This window comes from Panulirus ornatus, chromosome 17 (genome assembly GCF_036320965.1).
Source record: "Panulirus ornatus isolate Po-2019 chromosome 17, ASM3632096v1, whole genome shotgun sequence".
NCBI classification, from domain to species: domain Eukaryota; kingdom Metazoa; phylum Arthropoda; class Malacostraca; order Decapoda; family Palinuridae; genus Panulirus; species Panulirus ornatus.
In genome coordinates, this window is record NC_092240.1 from 7025754 (window position 1) to 7050494 (window position 24741).

The 24741-nt window shown below is 36.8% G+C and overlaps 3 protein-coding genes across 3 annotated transcripts in view; 2 read left to right on the forward strand and 1 right to left on the reverse strand.

Annotated features, from left to right (window-relative positions):
• The window catches only part of Alg9 (alpha-1,2-mannosyltransferase Alg9), a 43417-nt gene extending 39976 nt beyond the window's left edge, over positions 1–3441 (forward strand). The window contains exons 12-13 of the mRNA XM_071671859.1: positions 43–173; positions 1761–3441. Of these exons, the coding sequence (XP_071527960.1) occupies positions 43–173; positions 1761–1887 (258 nt within the window). The 3' untranslated portion in view covers positions 1888–3441. The remainder of the gene's footprint in view (positions 1–42; positions 174–1760) is intronic.
• Positions 3442–10201: 6760 nt separating this feature from the next.
• On the reverse strand, positions 10202–13935 carry Psf3 (DNA replication complex GINS protein Psf3). Its single transcript, XM_071671860.1, has 4 exons — positions 13782–13935; positions 12794–12935; positions 12200–12329; positions 10202–11440 (listed from the first exon to the last, which is right to left on the reverse strand). Exons 1-4 carry the CDS (start codon positions 13897–13899, stop codon positions 11213–11215), a joined length of 618 nt encoding a protein of 205 aa, XP_071527961.1. The 5' UTR covers positions 13900–13935; the 3' UTR covers positions 10202–11212.
• A 5493-nt stretch (positions 13936–19428) lies between these two features.
• Positions 19429–24741, forward strand: part of Pdk1 (Phosphoinositide-dependent kinase 1) — a 47004-nt gene continuing 41691 nt past the window's right edge. The window contains exons 1-3 of the mRNA XM_071671861.1: positions 19429–19544; positions 21919–21997; positions 23634–23682. Of these exons, the coding sequence (XP_071527962.1) occupies positions 21927–21997; positions 23634–23682 (120 nt within the window). The 5' untranslated portion in view covers positions 19429–19544; positions 21919–21926. The remainder of the gene's footprint in view (positions 19545–21918; positions 21998–23633; positions 23683–24741) is intronic.

A 24741-nucleotide genomic window follows, 5' to 3' on the forward strand; every position in this document is an offset into this window, starting at 1 on the left:
GATGTGTTTTGAGTATTCTACTTTTTTGACATGCTTTTTCAGGTGCCTCTGAGTTCATGTCACTTTCTAATAGACTTGGATCGTGAGGAAGATACACCACGGGAACCGAGATACTCAAAACGCAACTCAGAATGGGTTGTATTACACACTGTACCATTTATGGATGCAGCAAGGTAAGTAAGTTTGTATTAACAGAATATAAGAGAACTTAGTGAAAAATTATTAGATTTCTTTGTGTGTGTGTGTGTGTATGATTTAATTTAGAGATAATCTTAGTGAAGTGTTATTAGCAGATATGAAATGCTTTTTTAGAATTTGATTAATCATAATTTACTTTTGGTGTTGTAGATTAGCCTTATGTCCACATGGAATCACCAGTATGGATGACTTTTTGTACTTAATTACTTTTTCCCCACCTTAGTGAGATGGTGTCAGGAACAAAATAACATCGCCTTTTTGCTCTATAGCTATCGTATATAATGTACTGAAACTAGAGCCTACCGTCCAGAGCCAAACCCCATAGACTATTCTGTGGTTTATCTTGATTGCTTCATACACCCTGGCTCATCCCATTGACAGCTTGAACCCTGCCATCTGCTCTTAGGTCCCCTTGGCAAGTATTAATACAATTGTATCCACAATCCAGCAAAATCTGTAATTTGACAACTGCTCAGCCTCAAAATTGCTGGATTTGAGACATTGAAAATATGATTTTATTATAAATTTCTATGAAAATGTTCCGATGTTACCCAGGACCTTTCTAAAGGCTCCAGCAGCCTAGGGCATGCTATTCCAGTAGCAGAGAAATTAGGCTCCCTTGAAGTGAGAAGTTCTTTGGTGAAGCTGTACTCCGAATAATACAGCCTCATGAAAGGTAACTTTTCACTCACAGTGTAACTTTGAGCAGGCAGAGTCTGCTAACATGTACCTTACACAGATATAAGTATATGCTGAAATGGTTTGGACATATGGAGAGTTTGAGTGATGAAAGGTTGACAAAGAGGATATATGCATAAGAAGTGAAGTGAACAAGGAGAAGGCAGAGACCATATTGGAAATGGGAGAATGGAGTGAAAAAGATTTTGAGTGATCAGGGCCTGAACATGGAGGAGGGTGAAAAGCCTGCACAGGATAGAGTGAATTGGAACAATGTGAAATACTAGGGTCAATGTGCTGTCAGTGGACTGAGCCAGGGCATGTGAAGTGACTGGGGTAAACCATGGAAAGTTCTGTCGGGCCTGGTTATGGGTAGGGAGCTTTGGTTTCGGTGCTTTATGCATGACACCTACAGAATGGATGCAGGCGTATGTGGCCTGCCTTCATCTGCTCTGGGCACTACCTCACTAATGTGGGAAAAGGCGATCAAGTATAAAAAGAAATATGTAATCGACAAACAATTCAGCCTCTTAGAGAGTTCTTTTGTTTGGGTTGTCATTGTATGTAATCCACACAGATCTTTATCGTGTAGAATACAAATGGTCATTTTCAGTTGCATTAAGAGCTGAACAGCACTGCATACACGAGCTCACTTAAACACCATTACTAAAGTTTATACATACTGTGGTTATGTTAGGTATTTGGTGGTGGCACAATTACCTACCAGGATAGGAAAGAACAAGCACTAACTGCAAGATAACATACTTAACTGTACTTGCTTAAATCTTGGACTAGTCATTTATCATGTGACATAAGTTTTATAAGTAAAATCGATAGTTATGTTCTTCATATGCCTTTATCCTATATAAAAGATTCTCTTTCAGATCTCACAGGTTACTCCGGGCTTTTTATGTTCCCTTCCTGACAGAGCGACACTGCACTTATATTGACTACACACTGATGCAGTCTACAAAATGGAAACCAAAGAGTAGATATCCTGGGCGTTTGTAGGAATAATTGCTGTTAGAATATATTTTGAAAAAAAATTACTGAGAAAAGATATGTTTTTGAAATAACTTAGATATTAGAAAATTTGACTAGCTCTGTTTTATGCAAAGTACTTCTCAAGCCAGTTGTATGTGGTCAGTCCTCAAATTTTATGCAATGTTGCATGGTTTGCTGAAATCATATGAGGTGCAAATGCCAATATGGTTTTGAGTTGAAATGGATGAAGTTTCGAGTTCAGGCAGAATATATTAAGAATTACATCAGCTTCTGGGCTCCCTGTTCAGGCTTTCTGAGATGAAAAGAACAACAAGTATTTTAACAGATTTGTAGTGGAAGCTACTTGAACTGTTACTACTTTTCATAAGATCCTACTAGTCAGCTGCAGAGTTGTTGATGAAGTTTTTACCCAGATTTAAGAAGTCAACATATAGATTATTACTTAGAACTGCATCTTTAATTGTCATTGAATAACTGTGAATAAAGTGATTTTCCAGCTGTGACTTAAAGTGATCATCTTAGAGAATCTCAAGGACCTCTTAAACTCAGGAAAAGGATATACTGTGGTATATGAGCAAATCTATTATCAATCCCCTAGTCTGTTGTAAGTTGGTAGAAAATGATACCACAAGCTTACAGGCCTGTTGTCCTAAAGGCTTATGTATAACATTGGGAAATGCTGACCTTAAAGATTAATTGACTAGGCAAAATGCATACTTTCCAATAAGGTGAACAGGACCCCAGGATGCTTAGTAGATCACCAAAGCAGAAAAATTCTAGATTCTGATTCTGTGATTGGATTGTAATTCAGCAATTAGGCCATATTTGATGCTGAATATAGCATCCTTCATAACTTGAAAGAACTTTGCTAGAAACCAGTAAAACAAGCAGAGCATTTCTAGACATTTTACCAATCCTTAGAATATGATTTGTTAAAAATACATGCAGAATATTTCTAGACATCTTACAAATCCCTTTAGTTTGATTCATTAAGCTGAGGACATCACATATGTTCATTTTTCATGATAGTTACTGTACTTTGAACATGGGATCAGTATGAGAATGTTTTGTACAAATCAAACCTAAATGACTCCAAATACTTCATGCTCTGAAAATCTAATAATTTTTATGAACAGGTCTTGAAATATAAATGTATTCCAAGTTGGTAATTTGGGTAAATTTTAAGATAGAATAGAGATCAGATAAACTGTGTTGGTTTCATCAGCAGATAAAGTGAGGCATACCATAGATTAGTTCATGCCATAGATTTGGATGGAATTAACCATGGATGACAGAAATCTTTTCATTCAACTTTGGAAACTATTGTGTCCCTGTGATTGGAGCACTGCTGTAAGATCATATAAAACTAGTAACAAGTGTAATGATTGAAGAGAGTAGTCCAGAACCTTTGTTATTTACCAGTTTTTATAATGGATCAAAATGATTTTCTTTGCTTGAATATAGAAGGAAGTTTAGCATTAAAGAAATTTGAGAAACTCCTTACAAGCATATGCATAGTAATAATGGGATTATCAGATACCAAGCTATGAAAAAAAAAAATTATCACATACTAAATTTTGTGAATGATATGGGAACCCATGTGCCATAGGTGTTTTCTCAGTGTTATACCCAGGCTTTGGATATTATTATCTACTCTAAAGGCTGCATATTTCATTTCTTTATGATTACCTCAGGACTAGTTTCTATGAAATGGGTCTTGGTGTTACCCAGGATCTCTTGCAGAGGCTGCTACAGCCCAAGGCTGCTCTACTTTTAAAAGCAGGGAGATGCAAACTCCTTTGGATTTAAATGTTTATTGATAGGAGTGTACTCCCAGTGACCCAGCCTTGCAAAAGATGACTTTCCAGTTGCAATATAACCTTGAGGAAGTGGAGTCCGGCAACACCCAAATTTGCACAAAACCACAGATATGGCAACCATGATATGGCAAGTATTGTTTCATTGAAGTCCCTGTCTATTTGTATTACAGTTCCATTTGATTTGGAAGAAATAGAAAGGTCTTGTTATCAGAAAGCTTTAATACACTTTTGCAGTACATTACATATAGGTAAGTGACCAGGATGTACCTTTCCTGTGCTCAGGATACAAATGTTCTGATATCATACCTTCAGCTAAGAGTAACTCTTACAGTTAATGCTCATTGTATCTCTTAAATGATTATGTAGACCTTCAGACTCTTCAACTAGTATTGTAAGCCCTCTTCCCATATTAAATGGTCTGATCAGTTATTTAATTATGTATTTGCTCAGTATGCGAATGGAGTTTTACACTTGTGGGGCCCCATCTCTTGAACACTGCACTGTCATAACTCTTTAAGTTTACATATGCTGTCTGCATTAACTATGTCCTCAGTCAGTCTGTGCTGTAGGAGGGACTCTGGGCCCAGAAAGGTACTGTGGGTGATATTGACGTTAAAGTAAACATCCGTGTAGCCCCCACTTATTTCTAGAGACTTAATATGTTCCAACAGACTAGAATGAACCAACTTAAAGATTCATTTCAGAAACATTTACTCTAATTGTTGAATACTCATAAATGTAAAAGTAAGAGATTAACCTCCTCCATCAGCTCCATATTCAAATGGGCATTGCTTATTTAGTTCCATATGACTTTGCTTATCTTTATTAATTCCTTCTTACAAGTACTCTTAGACTAGTTTCCCCTAGTTCAGAGCCTAAGTAAACCATCAGTCCTAGAATCATGTTTATATTACATCCCTCAGGCCACATTATGGGTTGTCTCTGCTTTTCAAACTGCCTTTCCTAATATAAGGCCTAAATCACTGTTGAGTACAATAGTAGGCTTATAATTTTAAACAGATATCAGCATATATTACTGAACACACAGTAGAGAACAACCTCATGTCTGTACCATACTAGGTTAAGATGTGGCTTGTTTACTCATTTTTGAAAATCACTGATAATTCTGGATATATTGTAGGATAATTAAAGCATTTGACAAGTAAGTAAGGCAGCATATATGTTCATTTCTTGAATTATTTGCATAAAAGCAGAGGCTTATCTGACCTTGTCAGCTTGCACAAGTGAGGTATTGCAAGTCAGAGCCTTTTTCATCATGACTTGGCACTGAAAGTGCTTTGAGTTATTGCCTATATTTGAAGTCTCTCAGAAAGATAGACTTCTTATGTTACTGGTATAGCATAGCAGACACTTAGGGATTGTGTTTTCCATTGTTCTCCTTTGTTTGTGGTTGGGCTCACACCCATTCAGTAAAGTTATGTTTGACTTGACTTGTAAGGGTCAAACACATCAAAATGTATTCTTTGGAAAGTTCCTTCCAAGTGTCTAAAGGAGTGATTGACATGACATGTAGCAATAGTTTGGATTTTTCCTGAGTCATTCCCCTTAAAAGAAAGCTTAACCTGAAAGTTGACTTGGTCATGGAACTTAATACAAATGTTTTATGATGTTTTTTAAAAGATCCCACCGATTCTTTATGTGACAATAATGATGTGTGACTTCATGCAGTGTGACTTTCATGTTTAATTTGTTTACAGCTAACCAGCGGCAATAATGGCCACTATAATGGTTAGTTTAAGATATTTTGTTTCACTATCCATTTAACAAGCTGGGACAGGGTACTTAGTAGTTCGTGTTTTTGGCCGGCTGTCCTCTAAGAACAATAGAATATTTTTTTAGGTTTTTTTTTTGTGACTACATTAAAAAGTACTTTTCAGTTTAGGTTAATAAGCAAAAGAGTATTATGAGCTGCACTTGGATTAGATGTTTAGGACATATGTGCAATTGTGTAACATGTATGGAAATGTTATGTTAATCTGTTGCAGTTAGTAAGTTATCAATTGTTATATCCAAAAACCGTATTCTAAACAGATAATGTAAAATATGCAGGCCAAATTAACCTAACCGTCATGTCTGAATGGATATCTTAAATGATTTGATTTTCATTTATCTGGTTGTTGGGTTAATGTGACCTTGCTTTGTTTTAAGCAGAAAATCCAGCAAATGAAGAGGCAAAGGCAAAGATTGTCTTATATACTGTAATCTCTTTGTTTCAATCCTCCTATATTTGACAGTTTGCCATCGGATACAGTAATATCCATCCAGATAATAGTCACTACTAACCATGAGCTAAGACAGTACATTGATAATGTTACAGCATATGATATTAATCTCTGCTGTTTACCAGGACCCTGATATGATATGAGAGCCTTTTCTTACTGAAGAGAAACTTCTAATGTTTGGGCTGTTGCTTCCTGGAAATCTTTGGTAAACTGAACATCGTGATCACTATTTTTTTTCCTTTCTTGCATGATCTGTATCTTGTTTTTTTCTTATTGCATTCCTGTTTGGATGGCACATGTAAAATCTATCATATGATTAACTTCCTGACTATCTCCATACCTTAAGGTATCAAAGACTCAGCCAAATTACTCAGAATTTAGACTGAAGGGTTCTTCAGGCTGGATTAACAGTCGTATGAGTGAAGCATTTATCGCTTCTGTTTTAATAGGTAAGACTTAAAATAATGGAGCTTTTTATGGCAAGTGTACAAAAGGAAGAAGTAGCAAAGTACAGAAGATATACGAAATTGAATAAAGAGAACATTGAACAGATAGAGAAACAGGAACACAGCAGTCAGTGGAGAATAGAATGTTATTTTTATGTATGTAGTTGACCATCAGGTTATGCTGCAGGGTGAACATGATTACTGTTAAGAAGCATTTTCAGGAAACTCCAGTCTTTTTTCTCTCCCCACTGTATCACTTCCACTCACAAATCTGCCAGTTGATCTTTTACCACAAAAGGATTAATTTTTGTTTTATTACAGTTATTATCATTATCATTTGTTGTTATTATTCATGCTTGTCCACTAAAGTGTCAGAAACATTCAGCATACTGCTGTTTAAGTGCTGATAATCTACCTCCAATATTTTGCCTAATGTTATTTGGTAGTGGGATAATTTTGACTTGGTTCTCCACAGAAGCACTACTATGAGAGAAGTAAGAATGTAGTCTTGCATACATAGTTTGGGAGGTTTGGTATGAAAATTAACATTTCCTACAAGATAGGGAGGGTGTTCAGAACTCATAGGGCTACAGAGTGTGTTCTGCAAGTGCATATAATGCATGCACTTGAATTTTTTATTTCATCCATATGCACCCCACTTGGTTGTCATTTTAAGCTCAAAAATATCCTTCAGATATTGTGATGTGCTCTATTGCTTCTTAGTTTAACAGTTCTCCTTCCTTTTACAATTATTCACTGTTTTTTATGCTTTTTTACTCCTCTTTATTCCTATTAAGGTGATTGTAATGCTTTTCACTTAACATGAATTTGTGCAAGCATGCTGTGGCTGCTAATCTTTTTGGAAGTTGCCATTAGTTCCTGAAACACTTAAAGGGGTAGAAATGGTTAGCAGATGAAAGTGTGCAATTAACTGTTATGATAAGTATATTTCTTAGAGAGACAAATGGAAATCAGTTGTGCATTGGTGTTGAGTCTTATACTAAATTGAGTTTACTTGTGCCATCATCATGTATGTTGTAACTGATACATGATATAGATGGAAAGGTCATTTAATGAGGACTGCACAATGTTAAAAAAGGTTGTGTAGTTGCATATGGTTGAGTTAGTACATCCAAAATTGTATAGTTATTTTGAATGTATTGGTAGTGGTGTGATTGTAGGTGTTTTGTACTATTTTTTTATAATTATTCTTTTTAATGATCAAGTAAATGGTCATTAAATTCTCTCTAAATTTTGAGTAAAGGGTTAATTGATGGTGAATATTAAATCTTATGAATAACCTTCTGGTGAGAAGCATTTTTTTACTTTGTCATCATTTTGGGAGAATTGTAAGTATAAGGTGATTGGGTTTCTGTTGTTGGATGATAATTTACCATGTAAATTGGTGTTTCTTTTAAAATGAATAGATAGGTTTTTTGTTTAGAATGAATTTTGAGTCTTGTAAATAGCCTTTTAGAAGGAATTATTTATGTGGTTTTTCACATGATTTGTAAGAAAAAAAAATTGTTTTATTATTAGAAACAACTAATGTATCTTTTGCTCTAAAGCTGAATACTGGTTTTAATTGTAAAGTGGTCTTTGCTTAGTCAACCCTAGCACCATGGTTACAGTTATTTTGTCATACCATTTTACTAGCTCTCCTTTCACACTGATATACGTAAAGCATTAGCCATTGTGGTTAGCCGAATGGGAAAATTAGCTCTGTGGTAATTTGTTTAGCCAAATGAATAAATTAGTTTTGGTAAATAAACAGTTTTTGTGTGCATACATCCAACTTTTTAGAGATAAAAAATACAGTAAGTGGTAACATTGCCCTTAAACACACATTGAAAGATGGTTAAATGGTAAGAGGATAAATAGGACTGAAATTTTCAAATGTGGGTAATTTATCATGAAGTTGAAATTGAGATTCAAAACAGAATTGACAGCTGACTGCTCAAGCTCAGAGGAAAGGGATAGTAAAACTGGGGACTTATCTTTTACTTAAGATATGTTGAAAGACGTGGTACAAATGCCTCTGGTATTTGGAAAAGAAGTATGGAACAGCTTCAACAGAGGTAATGAAGTTCAAGCATTAGAGATGATTCTGGGGGAATTGAATAAGGAGGAAGAGTGCACAAGGACTAATGAGAATGTAGGAGATGTAGTTCAGTGAAAGTTTTAAATAAGGTGAGGAGTGATGTACTGATTAAAGTTTATGGGAGAACAACTGACGTGAGTATAGATGAATGAGGTGGGAGACATGCTGGTTTGGAGTGTAAATTAATGAAAGAGGATACTGGAGAGAACGTGTGTGATTTGCACATTTTTGTAATTTTTGTGTGAGTGAGGGAGATAGCATTGACCATCTTACTGGAAGCAGGATATAATAGTCTAAGACAAACATATAATCAGTTTGTTGTACTCAATTAATTGAAAGACCTTCAAACCTTTTATCCTGTTATGTACATTTTGTAAAGTAATGTATGCCTAGAGATATTGTATACAGCCATGTAATCAAAAAGAACTTAAACATTATCCTAACTCTGTCTTGTACATATGTAAATTTATGTATGTTTAAAAAAAGTTTTTTGTGATACATAATTTATTCATAGCCAGTTAAGTAGATTGTTATCTGTAGTTATATATGAAATTGTTATTAAAATGAAATGGATAAAAGGAAAAGGATGTTTTAATACTATTCCAAAATTAGACTTACATTTTCTGTACATGAGAACACAAGGAAAATGAAGAAATTTTAGAAAACCATAAGAAAACATTGGGTCCTAGAAGCACTGAATTGTAGCACTATTTCTTTCTGATCAAGAAATACTGTCCAGATCCATCATTAGTGATCAAAGTGGGATGAAAAGTAACATTTTATTTTTTTTACACCTTTTACTCTGCCTTAGCAAGATTACAGATATATAGCAATGAGTTGCCTTATCACACCTTCATAAGTTAAAATCCAGAAACTGTGCCTTTAGGGGAAGAAGTCTTTTATGGCACTTATTCCTACTTTCAGAAAAATATGATACAGGAGAGAAGGATTTTCGGCCCCATTAGTTACATTACCTTTTTTGACATGTAGATGTGGGTAGTGATGTGTGCAAACAAGGTTATTTTTCATCTGTTCCTATTGATACCTTGTGAAGTCAGGATAGGCAATAGGTCTAACAAAATAATTTTGATAACAGACTCAGAGAAACTCTAAAAGCTAGTGACAATTTGAAAATGTGTGTGAAACTTGAGAGTAAAGGTGAACAAAAGTTAAGTAATGAGGTGTATCAGAGTGATGGTTTAAGCACATTCCTGAGTGGAAAGGACCTACAAGAAGTGTAACAATTTAAGTACATGGCAGTAGAAGGAACCATGAGAGCCAAAGTCAATTATGGGTTTGGAGAGTAGTATAAGGTCTTGGATGCACAGAGGAGAGTATGGAAGGAAAGGTTAGGTCTCTTAGACCAAAGACGGGTATTTTTGAAGGTACAGTAGTCCTGACAGTGTTGTACTAATGTGGGTCACAGACTCCGAATGCAAAAGAACAGTAGTGTCAATATGTTGAAAATTAAATGCCTAAGGACAGCCCCAGAATTGTATTAAGTATGAGGAATAGGTGCCATATCAAGGTTTTGAAGCTAATAAATTTTCCTAAGAAAAATAGCAAAAATTGTAGGTCTTGAATAGTTCAGGTTAATTTTTTCTGCCAAAAACTTTTTGTTTCAAAACCAAAATATAATGAAAGTTTCTTAATTTGATGATGTAATGTACTGCATAATGTTTGGCTGATAGATACCAAATAAAAAGTTAATTCTTGTAAAATTTTTATTGCTGTAATGATTTGAATACCCAATTACAGGACTTAATGGCCCCTAAAAAGCATTTTAGCCCTAGAAACATACTCGACATGAATAGGTACTATAGTGAAGTTTTGAAGCTAATGAATTTTCCAAATAAAAGTAACAAAAATGCAGGTAACATCAACAGTTCAGCATAATTTTAAGGCCAAAAAGACTGTTTCAAAATTAAAATACAATATCAGGAAAATCTGTTTCATTTGATACTGTATAATATCGCTTAATGCTTCCTTTTGCAGACAGATACCAAATAAATATGAAGCAAATTCTCATGAAATTTTATAATCCTGTAATCATTAATTTACACTTCCATATTAGTCAACCTACAACCATACTGAAAGTCACCTTAAAGGGACTAACTATAATATCAAATAAATCCGAATTCAAGCAGTTGGAGGGTTTATCATAAATCTAGATTTCATTTCACCATCAATGTACATTATACACATTCCCTTAAACCCTCAGAACCTTAGCTGGTATAACATTTTTATGGAGGCTGAGCTCATGAGGATAACCTTCCAAGACATGAAAGTATTACAGCCTAAATTACATCATCCCAGATACAAATGTCCTTCAGAATTCTTTACATTGTTATTGTATAAAGACAGATATCAACTCAAAATTTACATATATTCTGTAAGTAAAATTGAGAAATGGAATAAAAGGATTGGCTTAGACATGAGAGAAATAGAATATTGCCTTGGATGTGAGTACATATTCCATCATAAATATTCACTTCAGCTGAGGTTATATGTTCAATGACCAACATGATAAGGAGAGGTCCAAGACACAATCTTGGAACCTAGAGCACTCATAAAGTGAAATTTACATTCCCATCAAAATATTGGAAGACCAATGCCCTAGACCCAGACTAATCAGCGATAAAAGCTACAAAATTCCTTTCATAAACCAAAAACTTAAGTGTATCACCATATCACTAACACAATGCAACAAACTTATGTCACCTAAGTAAGTTCGGAAAATTTTCTTTTATTGTGTTGTTCAACCATAGGAGAAGTTGTGACAATGTGAGCCCTTCGGGAGAGCCACAGTTGGTGATCATGGAAGGTCTTTCGTCCAGCACGAAAGAGAGATCTTTCAAGCTCATCTAGCTTGGCCATATGGGACCCTGCATCATCATCAAGAGAATTCAGAGATGTATCCATAGTTCTTCGTAAGCGTTCCCTTAAAGTCTGAAAAATAACATGAAGTGTAACCATATGTGGTTCAATATTCATCCAGTTAAATCTTTTTGTAAAATACTAGTTTTGTTTATTAAAAAGCCTATTTCCATATCTTCCTAAATATTCTCTAGGCATTTACTCACACTTCCTGCAAACTATCATGTTTCAGTACAACTTGCTTCACATAATGAGGTTTTTCTTTGATTAGTGTTACTTTAATCCTGCACATCCTTATTGTCTCTTTCTGGGCAGTGGAATTCTTTTCCTAGAACCCAGTGAAGTGACCCTTGCAAATGCAAGATTTTGGGAGGTGGCAGTTTTCAAGGTGTAACTGTCCAAACTTTACCGTCAATATCATGTGAAGTATCTTACAAGCTTTATCATTACTGCAGTTTACAGCATCAAAAACTCAATAATAATAGGACACATTCTTCTCTAGACTTCTTGGTTGTTTTAAATAAAAAACATTAATATTCAAAATTTCAAGAAATTTGCAAATTAATACCGTTATAAGAAAAAAATGGTGTCTAAGTGCTCACACAATTAGATACCTTAAATTTTATGGGAAAAATATGAGCCAACTAGACAAGGGAGCTAGTACACAGTGATTTTTGGATGTAACATAAGGCAGGAGGTAAACAACAATAGAACGGATAACATTCTAAGGAAATGAATAACATGCGGTAAAGGTGTAATGGGAATGTGGTCACAATGAACCATCATTGGGAAAATAGGTCAAAAGAAACTGTGATGAAATAACTGCCTAACCTCAACAAGCAGAGTGCCCAAAATAGGAGCATCGGGTCCAGCCAGAGGTAAAAGGTGCCGACCAAATTCATAGAAGTGGGGAGAAAACATATGCAGATCCACCAAGCTTGCATCTGCCTTTAAGATTTCCCTGGAGATAGGAATATAATAAAATAACAGTGGAATATGACTTACACAATACTAAAGAGTACTCTTTCAAGCATAGCAAGACCTGTACAACTTTTGATCATTTCTCATAACCCAGAACTTAAATACTGTTTTTCCCCTTGAGTGTTTATTCTTATCCTATATCCCCTATTACTTCATTAACTTATGTCATTTTAATTCAAAATATCTATCTCATCTATTTTTTATCTACCACTTCTAGTACCAAAGTAATTTCTCAGAAATATAATTCATCTATTTACACTTACCAGCCGTTATACCATTCCACATCATTTGCTTCAATATAATCCTGACTTCCTACATGAAAAACAGAAAAGAGGAATTAATGCTAGCTCAAATAAGGACAAAACCAACATCATTAACACATCTGCATTCCTAAATCTGGTTCTTATGACTATACCTGTGCAGTCTCTTTGTATTAATTTTTACCTGTATCTCTCCTTAAAAGCTTTCGGGAGCTGGCAAGAAACTATATGTCGACGGGAATATAATGCCCTTGCCAACCAGCATGGCAACTCCAACTTTGTTCCAGCAGTCAAATCCTTATTGCCACTGGATGGATCAAGGTAACCTGAAGAGAAATTACAGACAGTCGATAAGGTTCACTGATAAGAAAAAATCACCTATGCATTCTGTTATTAATCACAACAAAAAGGGCATCCATTAACATATTTAGTGGTAAGACTAAATAAAATGCTAATGATTAATAAAAGGGGCCTTCTCAAATTTTATGCTGTTACTCTAATACAAGCAAACCATAAAACACGAGAAAAACCTGTGCTAACTGTACACCAATAAATCCAACTCGTCCATGCAATAGAGTCCTATCGCATATCTCCCGTATGGTAACCTTATGCTTAATCCACATAACTAAATCTGATTTTTGTAATAACAGTATTCCATAGTTAAAAAAAAATTGAACATGAGGTAAGCCGCCGCATCAGGTCCAAGGAAACAATCTTTTAAAGAGATGCAAAGGCAGAACACCTAGTGGCCATAATATGAAACTAAGAAACTTGCTAGAAAAGATACAGTATAGAAATGTACTATTTCTTTCCATCCATGATTTACAGATCCCATTTTATCATTAATATATATTCTTTACATATCAAAAGCATACGTATTTCATATATGTGCATATACACCTTCCGTTTCAAAAGCCATTTACTAGAGCAATAGCCCAAAAAAGGAATAGAATTCTGGAAAATAAGTGATATGATTCTCGTCGCTGTTTACCAAGAGAATTAACTTGTTATAATCGCCACTTTCATAAAACAATGCCATTTTACATATAAAGACAAAAAAACACTTCATCCTTAAAACTGTCACTCAATTTTAACATTTCGGAACTCCCTCTAGCCTTCCCTTCATAGCTGTTCTTCAAGCCAGGAAACTTATTTACTACAAAACTACTCACCCAACCCATAGGCAGCTCGCTCAAATTTACACGGAACTCTCTCGTTGGTGGCTAAAATGTCGTTAATACTAAAATAACTTGGGAAATAACTAGGATAGTGAAGAGCTAGAGGGTTCATTGTTTTGATTCAGATCGGCGCGGACTGGCGGGCTTATTGAGTTCGAAATTACCAGAATAACAAAAAAGTGTACAACAAATATAATAGAAATTTAAGTAGATTATAGTACATGTATTCTATAAAAATCAAGTTATCTATTACTTTCGTCATATCAAACTCAGAACTTTAATGATAGTAAAGATATTTCTAGATATTTAGTTTATTTACAAATGAACCTGACACACTCCACACTCGTTCGGAAGGAATGTATGGGGCTGGATAGAGGAAGGTATATTAGAAAAAATGGTAGATACAGAGTGGATCAATGTGTTGTGTAGGTTTAACTTGAGTTTAAGGGTGGTTATTCTAAGTGCTTTTTTTTTCTTCTTTTACAGACGTGGAGTGTGTAGTGATGTCGGTGTACAGTGAAGGTTGAGAAGTGTCCATTTTGTTCGTCGGTGGCTGATTGGAGCTATTCTTGTGGCTTTGGGGCACAGTGTGAACCAAGTGTTTTTCACATTGGTGGTACTATCAACATCTGGAATGTTTATATATAGTTTGTACCCATTTTCGTCCTTTAGCTCCGGCCATAATTTTGATGTTGCTTCCGTCAAACATGTTGGTTTAAAGTTGATGTTACGCGATCAGTATTTTCCATGTAAGAATATTTTCAATTTGTGACGAATCGTAATGTCTTATATCGTAAATTGGAGCCCCTATCCCTCTGCTACTTTCTACATTTGACAACAAAATGGACATGTCGCGGCTAATAAATATGGTCAGAATCTTGACCGGATTTCGTGCGCATGCGCTCTACGATTCAAAACAAACCCACATGCAGAATCAGCTGGTAATGACGTTTTGTGTGAAATGTCAACATTAAATTTTACTAAAATAGAACAAGTCTATCAGTTGTATCTGTCAGAAATTTCGTAACTTCTGTGGAACGTTAACTGTAAAAATACTTAATTGGATACCATTTTTAAGGATAATGATGGAATATTCATTGTCAAGCTGTCTGTGTTTAGGAAGCTATCTCTACACAGGACTAAGTTGAGATATTTGTCCTATCCTAATGAAAGATGTCCTGATGGATACAACTGCTTGACGAACGTGTTTTAACAACTCCACTATTGAAAACAGAGTTAACAACAGCCCTCCTGACGACAGTGTCCTACAGAACTCAGTCAACGCCAGCTACAGGTTAACCAGTCCATGACAGATTAAGCTGGAAAACTCTCTAGTACTATCTTCATATCCCCCAACTAGTCTCTTTTTTTTATTATTCAGTATAGGACGGACAAATATCTGCATCATTCGTAAACATCCTGGATGAATGGAAAAAAGATGTCTGTGAACCGGGGGTCATGACTGACCTCTCCCACAGCCACATCCGAGACTCGTACATCACCTATTTCCCTATTCCTGCACCAGGTCGCCAGGAGATGCACTTCTCTGAAGGCTGACATATTGATATAGCATTGTTTGGCTACCAGGGTCTTTCCACTAATTTCTCGGTCCTCGTATTACGAAAGTGCAGCATTGAGTAGTACTTTGGGGGAAGGCGGTACGTCATGCGTCACCTGGCAAAGAACAAAAGCTAGTGTTAACATCTCCAGAAGGGAGACAATGCCGTCTGTACGGTCTAGTATCCTGTGGAAACTTTTTGTCCGTATGTTTCGTAACACCGCCGCTAGGGGCATCATTATGGTGACCGCACACCTGGTGACAAAGGGTAGGTTTCGCTCATGGAACATCCCTCAGCATTATCATTTGTGTGTGTTTATACAGCCATGAATGGCCACACTTCTGGGTAATTAAACAATTCTATAAAATTTTCTAGGTAATCCCACTATCGTTATGTACTGAATATATTTCAGAGACAGTAGCAGCTTCTAAAAAGTGTGTGTGGCTCACTGGTCTCAAGCAAAAGCCAGTGACCTAAGGACGACGATGCAGCATACTGCTGTTCTGTACAAGTAAGTCCACACAAAATGGGGGGAGGGGCTGAGTCCCCTGCTTTTCAAAAGAATATATTACACTTAACGTCAGATGCCACCACTATACGCAACAAATGTTCACCATATTGTTCACTATAAGCAATGCACTGCAGTAATTTCACCTATCTCTTCACAAATTCTATATACTTGTATAATTTTTCTGGTGTTCATTATTGCTTCACACATTCCTCACTCTACACCCCGACCACTATTTCAAATCATGAATCATTACTCAGATCGGTAGAAGAACGGCATACAAGTGAAAGAAAGCAGGAATGAACCATCCAATATTCCTTTAGCGGATGCTCTTACAGTTTATTTTAACAACAGTGCTTTACTGGTCAAGGTACATAAAATGGGATAGGCTATGTCAGTGAGCTACTAGAGGTTCAGGATTATGGTGAGGGAGAGATCAAGTTAAGTAGTAGCAGAAGGCTTGGCAAGGGTGCCGTGATGCTGGTGAGGGTGTAAGGCGAAGCAAGAGTACGTGGGACAAGTACGTGGTACCAAGTCTTCGTGGGGCTTCCGTAGGGGGTGGGTGTGGTGCGTATCGCGGCTCCTGCCGTGTGTGGCAGCTGCCGGTATAAGCTTGGGTTGCAAGAGTGCCGCGGGCGTGGCCGTTGGTCCCTTCTTCTTACAGCTGCTTCTCGTAACGGACGGAGGCGATGTCCCACCAGGGAAAACCCTCCCAGGAGGATGAAACGCCGCTAGTCAGGTTGGCTTGAATCTGCAGTCACATTACCTTAACTAAAGGCACCGGAGCGGTACATTCGTTGTCCAGAGCGAGTTACCCATCTGACTGCTGTTCTGCAGATGCTCCGGGTATATACGATGTTGCTTAAATTTAAACCTCCCCACGACTCAGGAGGTGCGGGCCCTATGCTCTCGGGCGGCCTGTCGGTGGTGAGGGACCTAGGGGGTTGGGATTGTTATTCCACCCTGTGCCCACGAGAGCCTGGATACCTCTGAGTTATATAAAAGGCAGGAAGGTCAGGTCATGAAGGCGGTGTGGGAAGAGGAGCTATTCCCAAAGCTAACTGGAGATGTCGCAGGCTCCGACTTCTCTCCATACTCATAGACTGAGGTTAGGTCCGTATGAGCGGCTCTTATGGAAAAAAAGGTCAGGTTATCTATTTATTGGAATAGTTACAGCAGTAGCGTTTGACCTTTCACTTTCAAACATCGAGGAGTGGGTCAGGCGAGGTCACACGCTGTGACCTACCACCAAGTAAGTGAGGTGCCCATCGAACTGGTAGTTTGGCAAAGTCATTGTTGACAAAAAAGAAAAAAAAATGTCGATTGACTTTTCTCGTTAAGAAAATTGATATTATGGCGACCCCCGCTGTTGCCCCATAGGTGTCATGACGACGCCTTGACAGGATAGCAAAGTGACAGCCTGTGACCTCACCTGACCTAATAATCCTCGGAAACATGTGTTTGGCGATCCAACCTACGGTTGCACCAACAGTATTAATCCCCGACACCCACACTCGATGTTCGGCGGTGTAGCTCAGAAGCTACTTCCATGATTATAGGCGACTTCACAACTTCCGTAAAAGGCGCTGCTCTTACAGACTTATCCTCTGAGTCCAACAGCTTGGAGGAGACAGAGGTTAGAAGCTTCCGACCTGTAATAGCTACGTCTCTCAGACCTGACCTTACTACCTATTAAATACGGGGGGGGGGGGTAATCACGACTCAAGCCGCCCTGTTAATTGATGCTGAGTTAGGCTATGATTATTGAAGACCATCGCGGACGGTAGGCACCAGCTAACAAATGGACGGGGCAACGTTTTGCTTGTCCATTATGCATCATCAGGGCCGGGGTCCAGGCCCCGCATAACCCTAACTCCATGGGTCGAACGAGGTCGTGCTGGCAATGCTGCAGCGGCCTCTGACATGACATAAGGCAATATACTGAAGTGACGAGATTTTTAGAGATGTAAGCGGGACATCTCTAATAATGAAAAAGTGTATCACCAGGCTTCTGGAAACATCTAGAATTAAAGTAGCAAGGAAGGGACTCGATAAGATATTCCTAATGTAAAGTAAACAATGGTAAAAAGGCGTGTACGTGATAGATTGGAACGATATGGTATACAAGGAGCGACATGCTGCCAGTGGACTGAAGCAGTCGGGGAAAACATGAAAAGGCCTGTGGGGCCTGGTTGTGTTTTAAGCCTTTTTATTTTTCTTAACTTGTTCCTGGCGCTACCTCGGTAACGCAGGAAGCGACGAACATGATAGTAAAATCCTGAATTATTAATCCTTGCAAGGGAAAATATTAGAGATAAAATACTTGAAAAGATGGAAAAGTTTATGCTCAGCAAGTTAATGCACAAGACTTACTATAACACAGAAACGTAGGGGTAGAACTGAATAAAATTATGTCAAAAGCATTCACGAAATCAATCATTCGTACTTCACACTGATATGGGATGACACTCCCAATTCACATCATCATTATGCACTGAACGACAATGTATATGACAGTTTAGTGTACAGTTGTCGGTGGCATATATATATATATATATATATATATATATATATATATATATATATATATATATATATATATATATATATATATCAAATGACATATTTCTCTTGTGTCTCCCCTGATGATGTGATTATTAAACGAAAGTGCACTTGAGAACTTATTGTGTTTCATTTTCCTCGTGGACTCGTAGGAATATATCAATATATGACCACCGCTATACATCTCTTTCATGGCGCACCCGGTCGTGGGTTACTAAGGTCAGAGAGAGTCGTACGAGCCTGACCTGACCTCAACGCCACACCAGGGCAATAACGGTTTCGCTTGGCTCATCTTAGTGTATTTAGTGATGGACTGTCTATAGTACTACCTTGTTTAAGAGTGTTCTGCGTTTTTTTTTAGTGTGTTTTTATATATCTCTGTATCCTTACTTTCTATTTAGGTTGTAGCTCAAACTATCCGTCATGACTTAATTTGTATGGCTTACAATGTTTTCCCTTACTTCTCATGTTCTACGTACTGTAGTTTTTCCAAATTTGTTTTTATACACGTTTGCGTTTTACATTTCTCATTCAAGTTTGTTTTGACGAAGTTTTTTTCCTAGCAGATTCTTGATGATACTTCTGTGAAGGCGAAAGCTTGAATGAAATAAAATGGTTAATTTTGGACAATTGGTGTTTGAGCACCCACCTAATGGAAGAATGATTTTGAGAAAATTAGAGAACATGAAAATATCAATAACTAAATATGTATTTAATTATATATATATATATATATATATATATATATATATATATATATATGACTGAGGAGAACTGGTGGTACCCTTGAGATGTTCATGTTTTCCTATACCGCTAGTCTGGCCGCTGGCCCAGAGCTGCCAACCGTAATATACTATTGACTGGCATTTAATGTAGTGTTATTTTTCTTAGATATTTCTATCTTAAGTCAAAATATCATAGAAAGAAAAGTAGGTCTAGCGTCGTGTTCTCAAAAGTTATGAAAAATAATTCAATAAATCAGTAAAAGCCCTTCATTACGGCAAAATGTCTGTTTATTTATTTTGATGGGGTTGGTACGCGTCAGCTGCAGGGCCTGATGTTTCTCGCGAGAGAAGGAAACTGAGGTTGGACGTTCGTGGAACTTTGAACCATATTTTGTAAATAGAGGTAAATGAAGAATATTATTCAAACAGATGTTTACGAAGGGTACATGATCAAGTTGATAGGGCACTCGGGTAGCCCATTAACCTTTTGGAAATCAAGGAGAGTGAAGTCGGTTTCATCTCAGGGTGTCTGAAATGGTTTTGCTCCAGCTTACAAAGGTTCATTGCTGTAATGAGAGTTTGACATCACTATTATGTGCAATTAACTGAAGCTGGCTGCAGTATCAAGCAGAGTATTGATGAGTTACAGGGAAGTATATTCCATAGTGACGCTTGTTTATTGCTAATAAACATTGTAATTATCCAGATTTCCATAAACTTCAGATTCCCTTGAAATATGTGCTGCTGAAACCATGACCTAATCGTCAGAAGCGTAACTGTGGGAAAGATGAAAACAGCTTAGTCGGTCTAGCAGAGCTTTGTAGTTACTTTGAGCTGTACTTTGCCAGCATATTTCTTTTCCTTATTAAAAGAATAAAGACCAGAGCAGGTAACTGGTTGCAGATGTCTGGAAGTGCAGGAAGTGGCAGAGTTGAGCTCATGTAAGACCTTAGGGTTTTATTTCGTATATCAGTTATCTGTCTGGTGAAAGGATTTCATTACCATATTTTACAAGTCTAATCTAGCTTAACCCAACTTTTAGCCTAAATATATAGCTTAACAAAACTTCCACTTCAGACACATTGGGAGATGTGAACTTTTCTTATGTGGTACCAGACCTTGCATTAAATTAGGAATCATTTATTTGTTCTAAACACACCTCCTCTTTTTTAGAAAATGATAATTTATCAGTTTGCCTTTGCATTGAAATGAGCTTTAGATGTTAATTGCTTTTCTCTGTAATGTGTGTGTAGTGTTTAAGGATATATTATGAGCTGCGGGGTGTAGTTTAGGGCATGACATGTTGCCATATTGGATGAGGCAATTGTCTTGAGGGCTAAAAGTATAATGGAATGTATTGTGTTTATTATTATTGTAAAAGAATGTGATTCTCATAAACAATCTACAGATCTTATGAAAACAAAGCCTCACCCAACCTTAGCAAATGGAGAGTCATCATATTGTTTAGGTTTCCAAGAAGTGTATATTTTCCATTTTAGTTTGAAAATAATTGGTTCTTTTTTGTCACTTTTTAATCATTACAAAATCATGACGTTTCATTGCATCTTTAAAGCAACATCTGATGGTAGGAATACAATATGAAGACAGAAATAGGGTTCTTGTAGTCTATTGCCTGCAGGATTACAGTAACTTCCTCAAGTGTAACAGATTTCTTGCTCCTTAATTCTCATTATGATGAATAAACTCTACAGTATAGAGTACTGCTGTTACATTTTGGGGAATTTTAGCTTTGCATACTGACTTTACAGAGTTGATTCCAAGGCATTCCATCTAGCCAGTTATTCTTTATTGACCTCATAACTTGATCCACTTGCCATAGTGTTGATTCTCCTTTCCTCTTCCACAGCTATTACTTTGGTTTCTGCTTCAAAGTATGGCAGTGATGTGAAGCAATATCATCACATGATTGCTGTACTATGGGGCTGTTGGCTGTTCATAGTTGGGCCTTTGCAAAGTGTTTCTTTTCCAAAATGGCTAAGATTCGGAACTTACTTTTTTCTCGTTATTCCTGACAGATATAACTTAACCCCTTTTTAAGAGATACATTTTCCACTTCCTTGAATTTTTTGATTTTTCACATTTTTCTTCGTCCTTCCATATAATTTTTTATCTCCTATACCCTTATGTTTTTTAAGGTTCATCTGCAATGAACTCGTTTTTCTCTTGCATTTTACCCTTAGCATTAAGAAAATACTTAATGATTTGAAAATAATCATGCTTATATCACATATTGCTGTAAGTGTAAAATATGAAGCCAGGTTTAAAGATTGAAAAGACTTCACCCAGAGTTGGTTATGAGACATCCCTCACTAGAAATGGGGTTGGAGGGGACCTAACCCATATTACAAGGACTTTTCTCTCAGAGTTGGTGTTCCACAGTTATGAGACATTCCTCACTAGAAATAGGGTTGGGGGGGACTTTACCCATATTCCAAGGGAATATATCCCATGCTCGTAGGACAAACCATAAGAACCATAAGGAGAGAAAACAACTTACTTTATTGGTTGCAGAAAGACATGTATCCAGGTAACTTAGTATTTCACTTAAAATGTAGATTAGTGCATATTTGAATCAATATTTCACTTAAGATGTAAATAAGTGCATGTTTGAATCTTTGTTTCAAAGTCATTTAGGAAGTTTTCTTATGTTGTTTTGCTGATGATGGTGAAAGAAAGGTTTGAGTGTGAAAAAGGTGCATTTTTCTCAAAAAAAGCTATGCTGATCTATTATTAAACTGTTTGCTCTTTTTATGCAGATTATGGTATGACAATGGAGACAGATGGTAGTGTAAGCAGACTTGCCCCAGAACAACATATTAATGGCAGCAATAGCAGGTTAGGAATTATCTTTTGTATGAGTCTTGCTAAGTAGAGTGTCTGTCATCAATGGTTTCATTATGAACTTGCAGGTAATGTTAGTTACAAGGTACCATAAGAGTCAGGCCATTTATTGTGTATAAGGTAACAACAAAATACTGCATGCTAGGTCCTCATTAACTGTAAATGGGGGAGACCCCTTGTTGAAATATTTTGTTTACCATGTAGGTTCTTCTTATCTGAAATCTGATTCTTTTATAAATTGTTTTTTATAAAAGATGAAAATTTGATGTAGCATTTATGAGAAATGCAATCTTGTGCTTTTTAGCTAATATCAAGTGATCTAGAAGATGTGGATACTAAAGAAGTCGTAAGAAAATTTTGGATGATGACATGGGTAATTAATGTTATTAATTTTGATCAGTTTTAATGGCGGTTTCTTGTAAATTTTCATGGCTAGTGCTAAGGAGGGGATGATATTTCCTTTTTCTATTCTTGATATTTCAGTATGAAATTCAAGCTTTTTTAAGCTGTTTCTTAACTGGACACACTGGCTTGCTTTGATCATCATATCCCCCTCTTTCATTGCAGCCCACAGTTCACAAGACAGCTGTTTTAGTCACTACAGTATTTTTGGTAATACCTTGAATTTTTTTATTTTTTGTTCACTGTTTCCAGTGGTAGTGAGACAGCACCATGAACAGACAAGAAAAGGCTTCATTTGCTTATATCCATTCTCTTGCTGTTGTTTAACGCATGTTGGCTCATGTATGCTTTATTGCTCCAGTTCACTCTGTCCCATTTATGCCTTTCACACTCCTGCGTATTCAGGCCCATAGCCATCAAAATGTTTTCCACGCCATTTTTCTATTTCAAATTTGGTCACCATCTTCATGTCCCCTCCATCTTTGGCTCATATATCCTCTTTATCAACCTCTCCTCACACATTCTCTTTATATGTCCATAGTATTTCAGTATACCCTCTTCAGCTCTTGCAACCAGACTTGTCTTATTACCACACTACATGCTTACCCTTTTATTACTCAATCAGCCATCCTTACACCACATATTGTCCTCAGACATTTCATTTCCAGTACCTCCAACACATGCTCTCCTCCCTTTTAATCTCAGTTACAGCCACACACACACTTAGGCATCCCAGCCTGAACCCTTGAGGAGGATTAGCACTCCCATCCGGGCTTCTTCTTCTGTTCCTTCTTTTAGAAATTGAAATACCAGAAGGGGATGGTTTGCAGCCTCCAGCTCTGCCCCTTCAGTCACCTTCTACAACATGCAGGGATCAGAGGTAGAATTCTTTCTACCCGAACCCTTCTTATTATACTTCATCTTTTCTGATGCTCCAGATTTTTTTGAATTTCATGTTAAGGAAACTTGTAGATTTTGTCTGGTGAAGCCTGTTTCCCTGACTGTCTTACTTTAAAAAAGTTGGCAGTCTTTTATGTTGTCCAGTTACTTGTGGTGTAAATTGATGATTAGGTTAATCAGGTGGAATGCTTTGTTAATTGTATTTTAATTTTCCAGACAAGTAAAGACTTGGTAATTTTTCCAGAACATTTGATGTAGCTGAATAGGGTTTAGATGTTCATTCTTATGTAAATGTACCATTTTGATTTTATCTTTTCATTAATTTCAGGATATCGCCAGATGGTTCTAACATGCCAAGGTCACCTAAGGTAGAAAAGGTATGAATATCAAAGAATGCGAATGGCAATAAATTACTGAGTCTTTTCAAGGCTGTTTGTGATAGTGGAAGAGATCAGAAACAGAGATTAGTATGGTAAGAATAGAAAAGCAAAGATGACTGAAAGAGCTAGAGCTATAAACTTTACATGGAACTGCCTGTGATATACCTACAACTAGATTCCATCCTGATGCTGGGTCTTGTGTCTAGTCATTAACTCTATTCTTTCTGCTGCCACTGACCTCTCATAACTTGTTGATATGAGGCTCATCAGGAATCAACTGTAGCCCTCTATTTGGTTTGTTTGAAACGTTTCTTTAGATATTCCTTGTATGCTTCTTGTATCTCCTGGTATAGCATTGAATAGCATTTCTAACTATTTTGCTGGACTCTTGTATATGCATAGATGCCCAAACATGCACATGTACACACATATGCACATATGTGTGTACATGTGTGTATACATATGTGAGGATTGGTGAAATGCATGCATAGTGCCATTGAACAAAGGCAAAGGAGTTAAAGGTGAGTGTTCAAAATACAGATGTATAAGTTTGTTGAGTATTCCTGGGAAATTTTATGGGAGGGTATTGATTGAGAGGGTGAAGGCATGTACAGAGCATCAGATTGGGGAAGAGCAGTGTGGTTTCAGAAGTGGTAGAGGATGTGTGGATCAGGTGATTGCTTTGAAGAATGTATATGAGAAATACTTAGAAAAACAAATGGATTTGTATATAGCATTTATGGATCTGGAGAAGGCATATGATAGAGTTGATAGAGATGCTTTGTGGAAGGTATTAAGAATATATGGTGTGGGAGGTAAGTTGCTAGAAGCAGTGAAAAGTTTTTATCAAGGATGTAAGGCATGTGTGCGAGTAGGAAGAGAGGAAAGTGATTGGTTCCCAGTGAATGTCAATTTGCGGCAGGGGTGTGTGATGTCTCCATGGTTGTTTAATTTGTTTATGGATGGGGTTGTTAGGGAGGTGAATGCAAAAGTTTTGGAGAAAGGGGCAAGTATGCAGTCTGTTGTGGATGAGAGAGCTTGGGAAGTGAGTCAGTT

What these genes read in the sequence shown, in the direction of transcription:
- Psf3 (XM_071671860.1), bottom strand. Translation starts at nt 13,899, where the DNA reads ATGAACCCTCTAGCTCTTCACTATCCTAGTTATTTCCCAAGTTATTTT. An exon ending in GCGAGCTGCCTATGGGTTGG is followed by an intron (nt 12,936 to 13,781) that starts GTGAGTAGTTTT and finishes ATTTCTCTTCAG; the next exon opens with GTTACCTTGATCCATCCAGT. An exon ending in GCTTTTAAGGAGAGATACAG is followed by an intron (nt 12,330 to 12,793) that starts GTAAAAATTAAT and finishes TCCTATCTCCAG; the next exon opens with GGAAATCTTAAAGGCAGATG.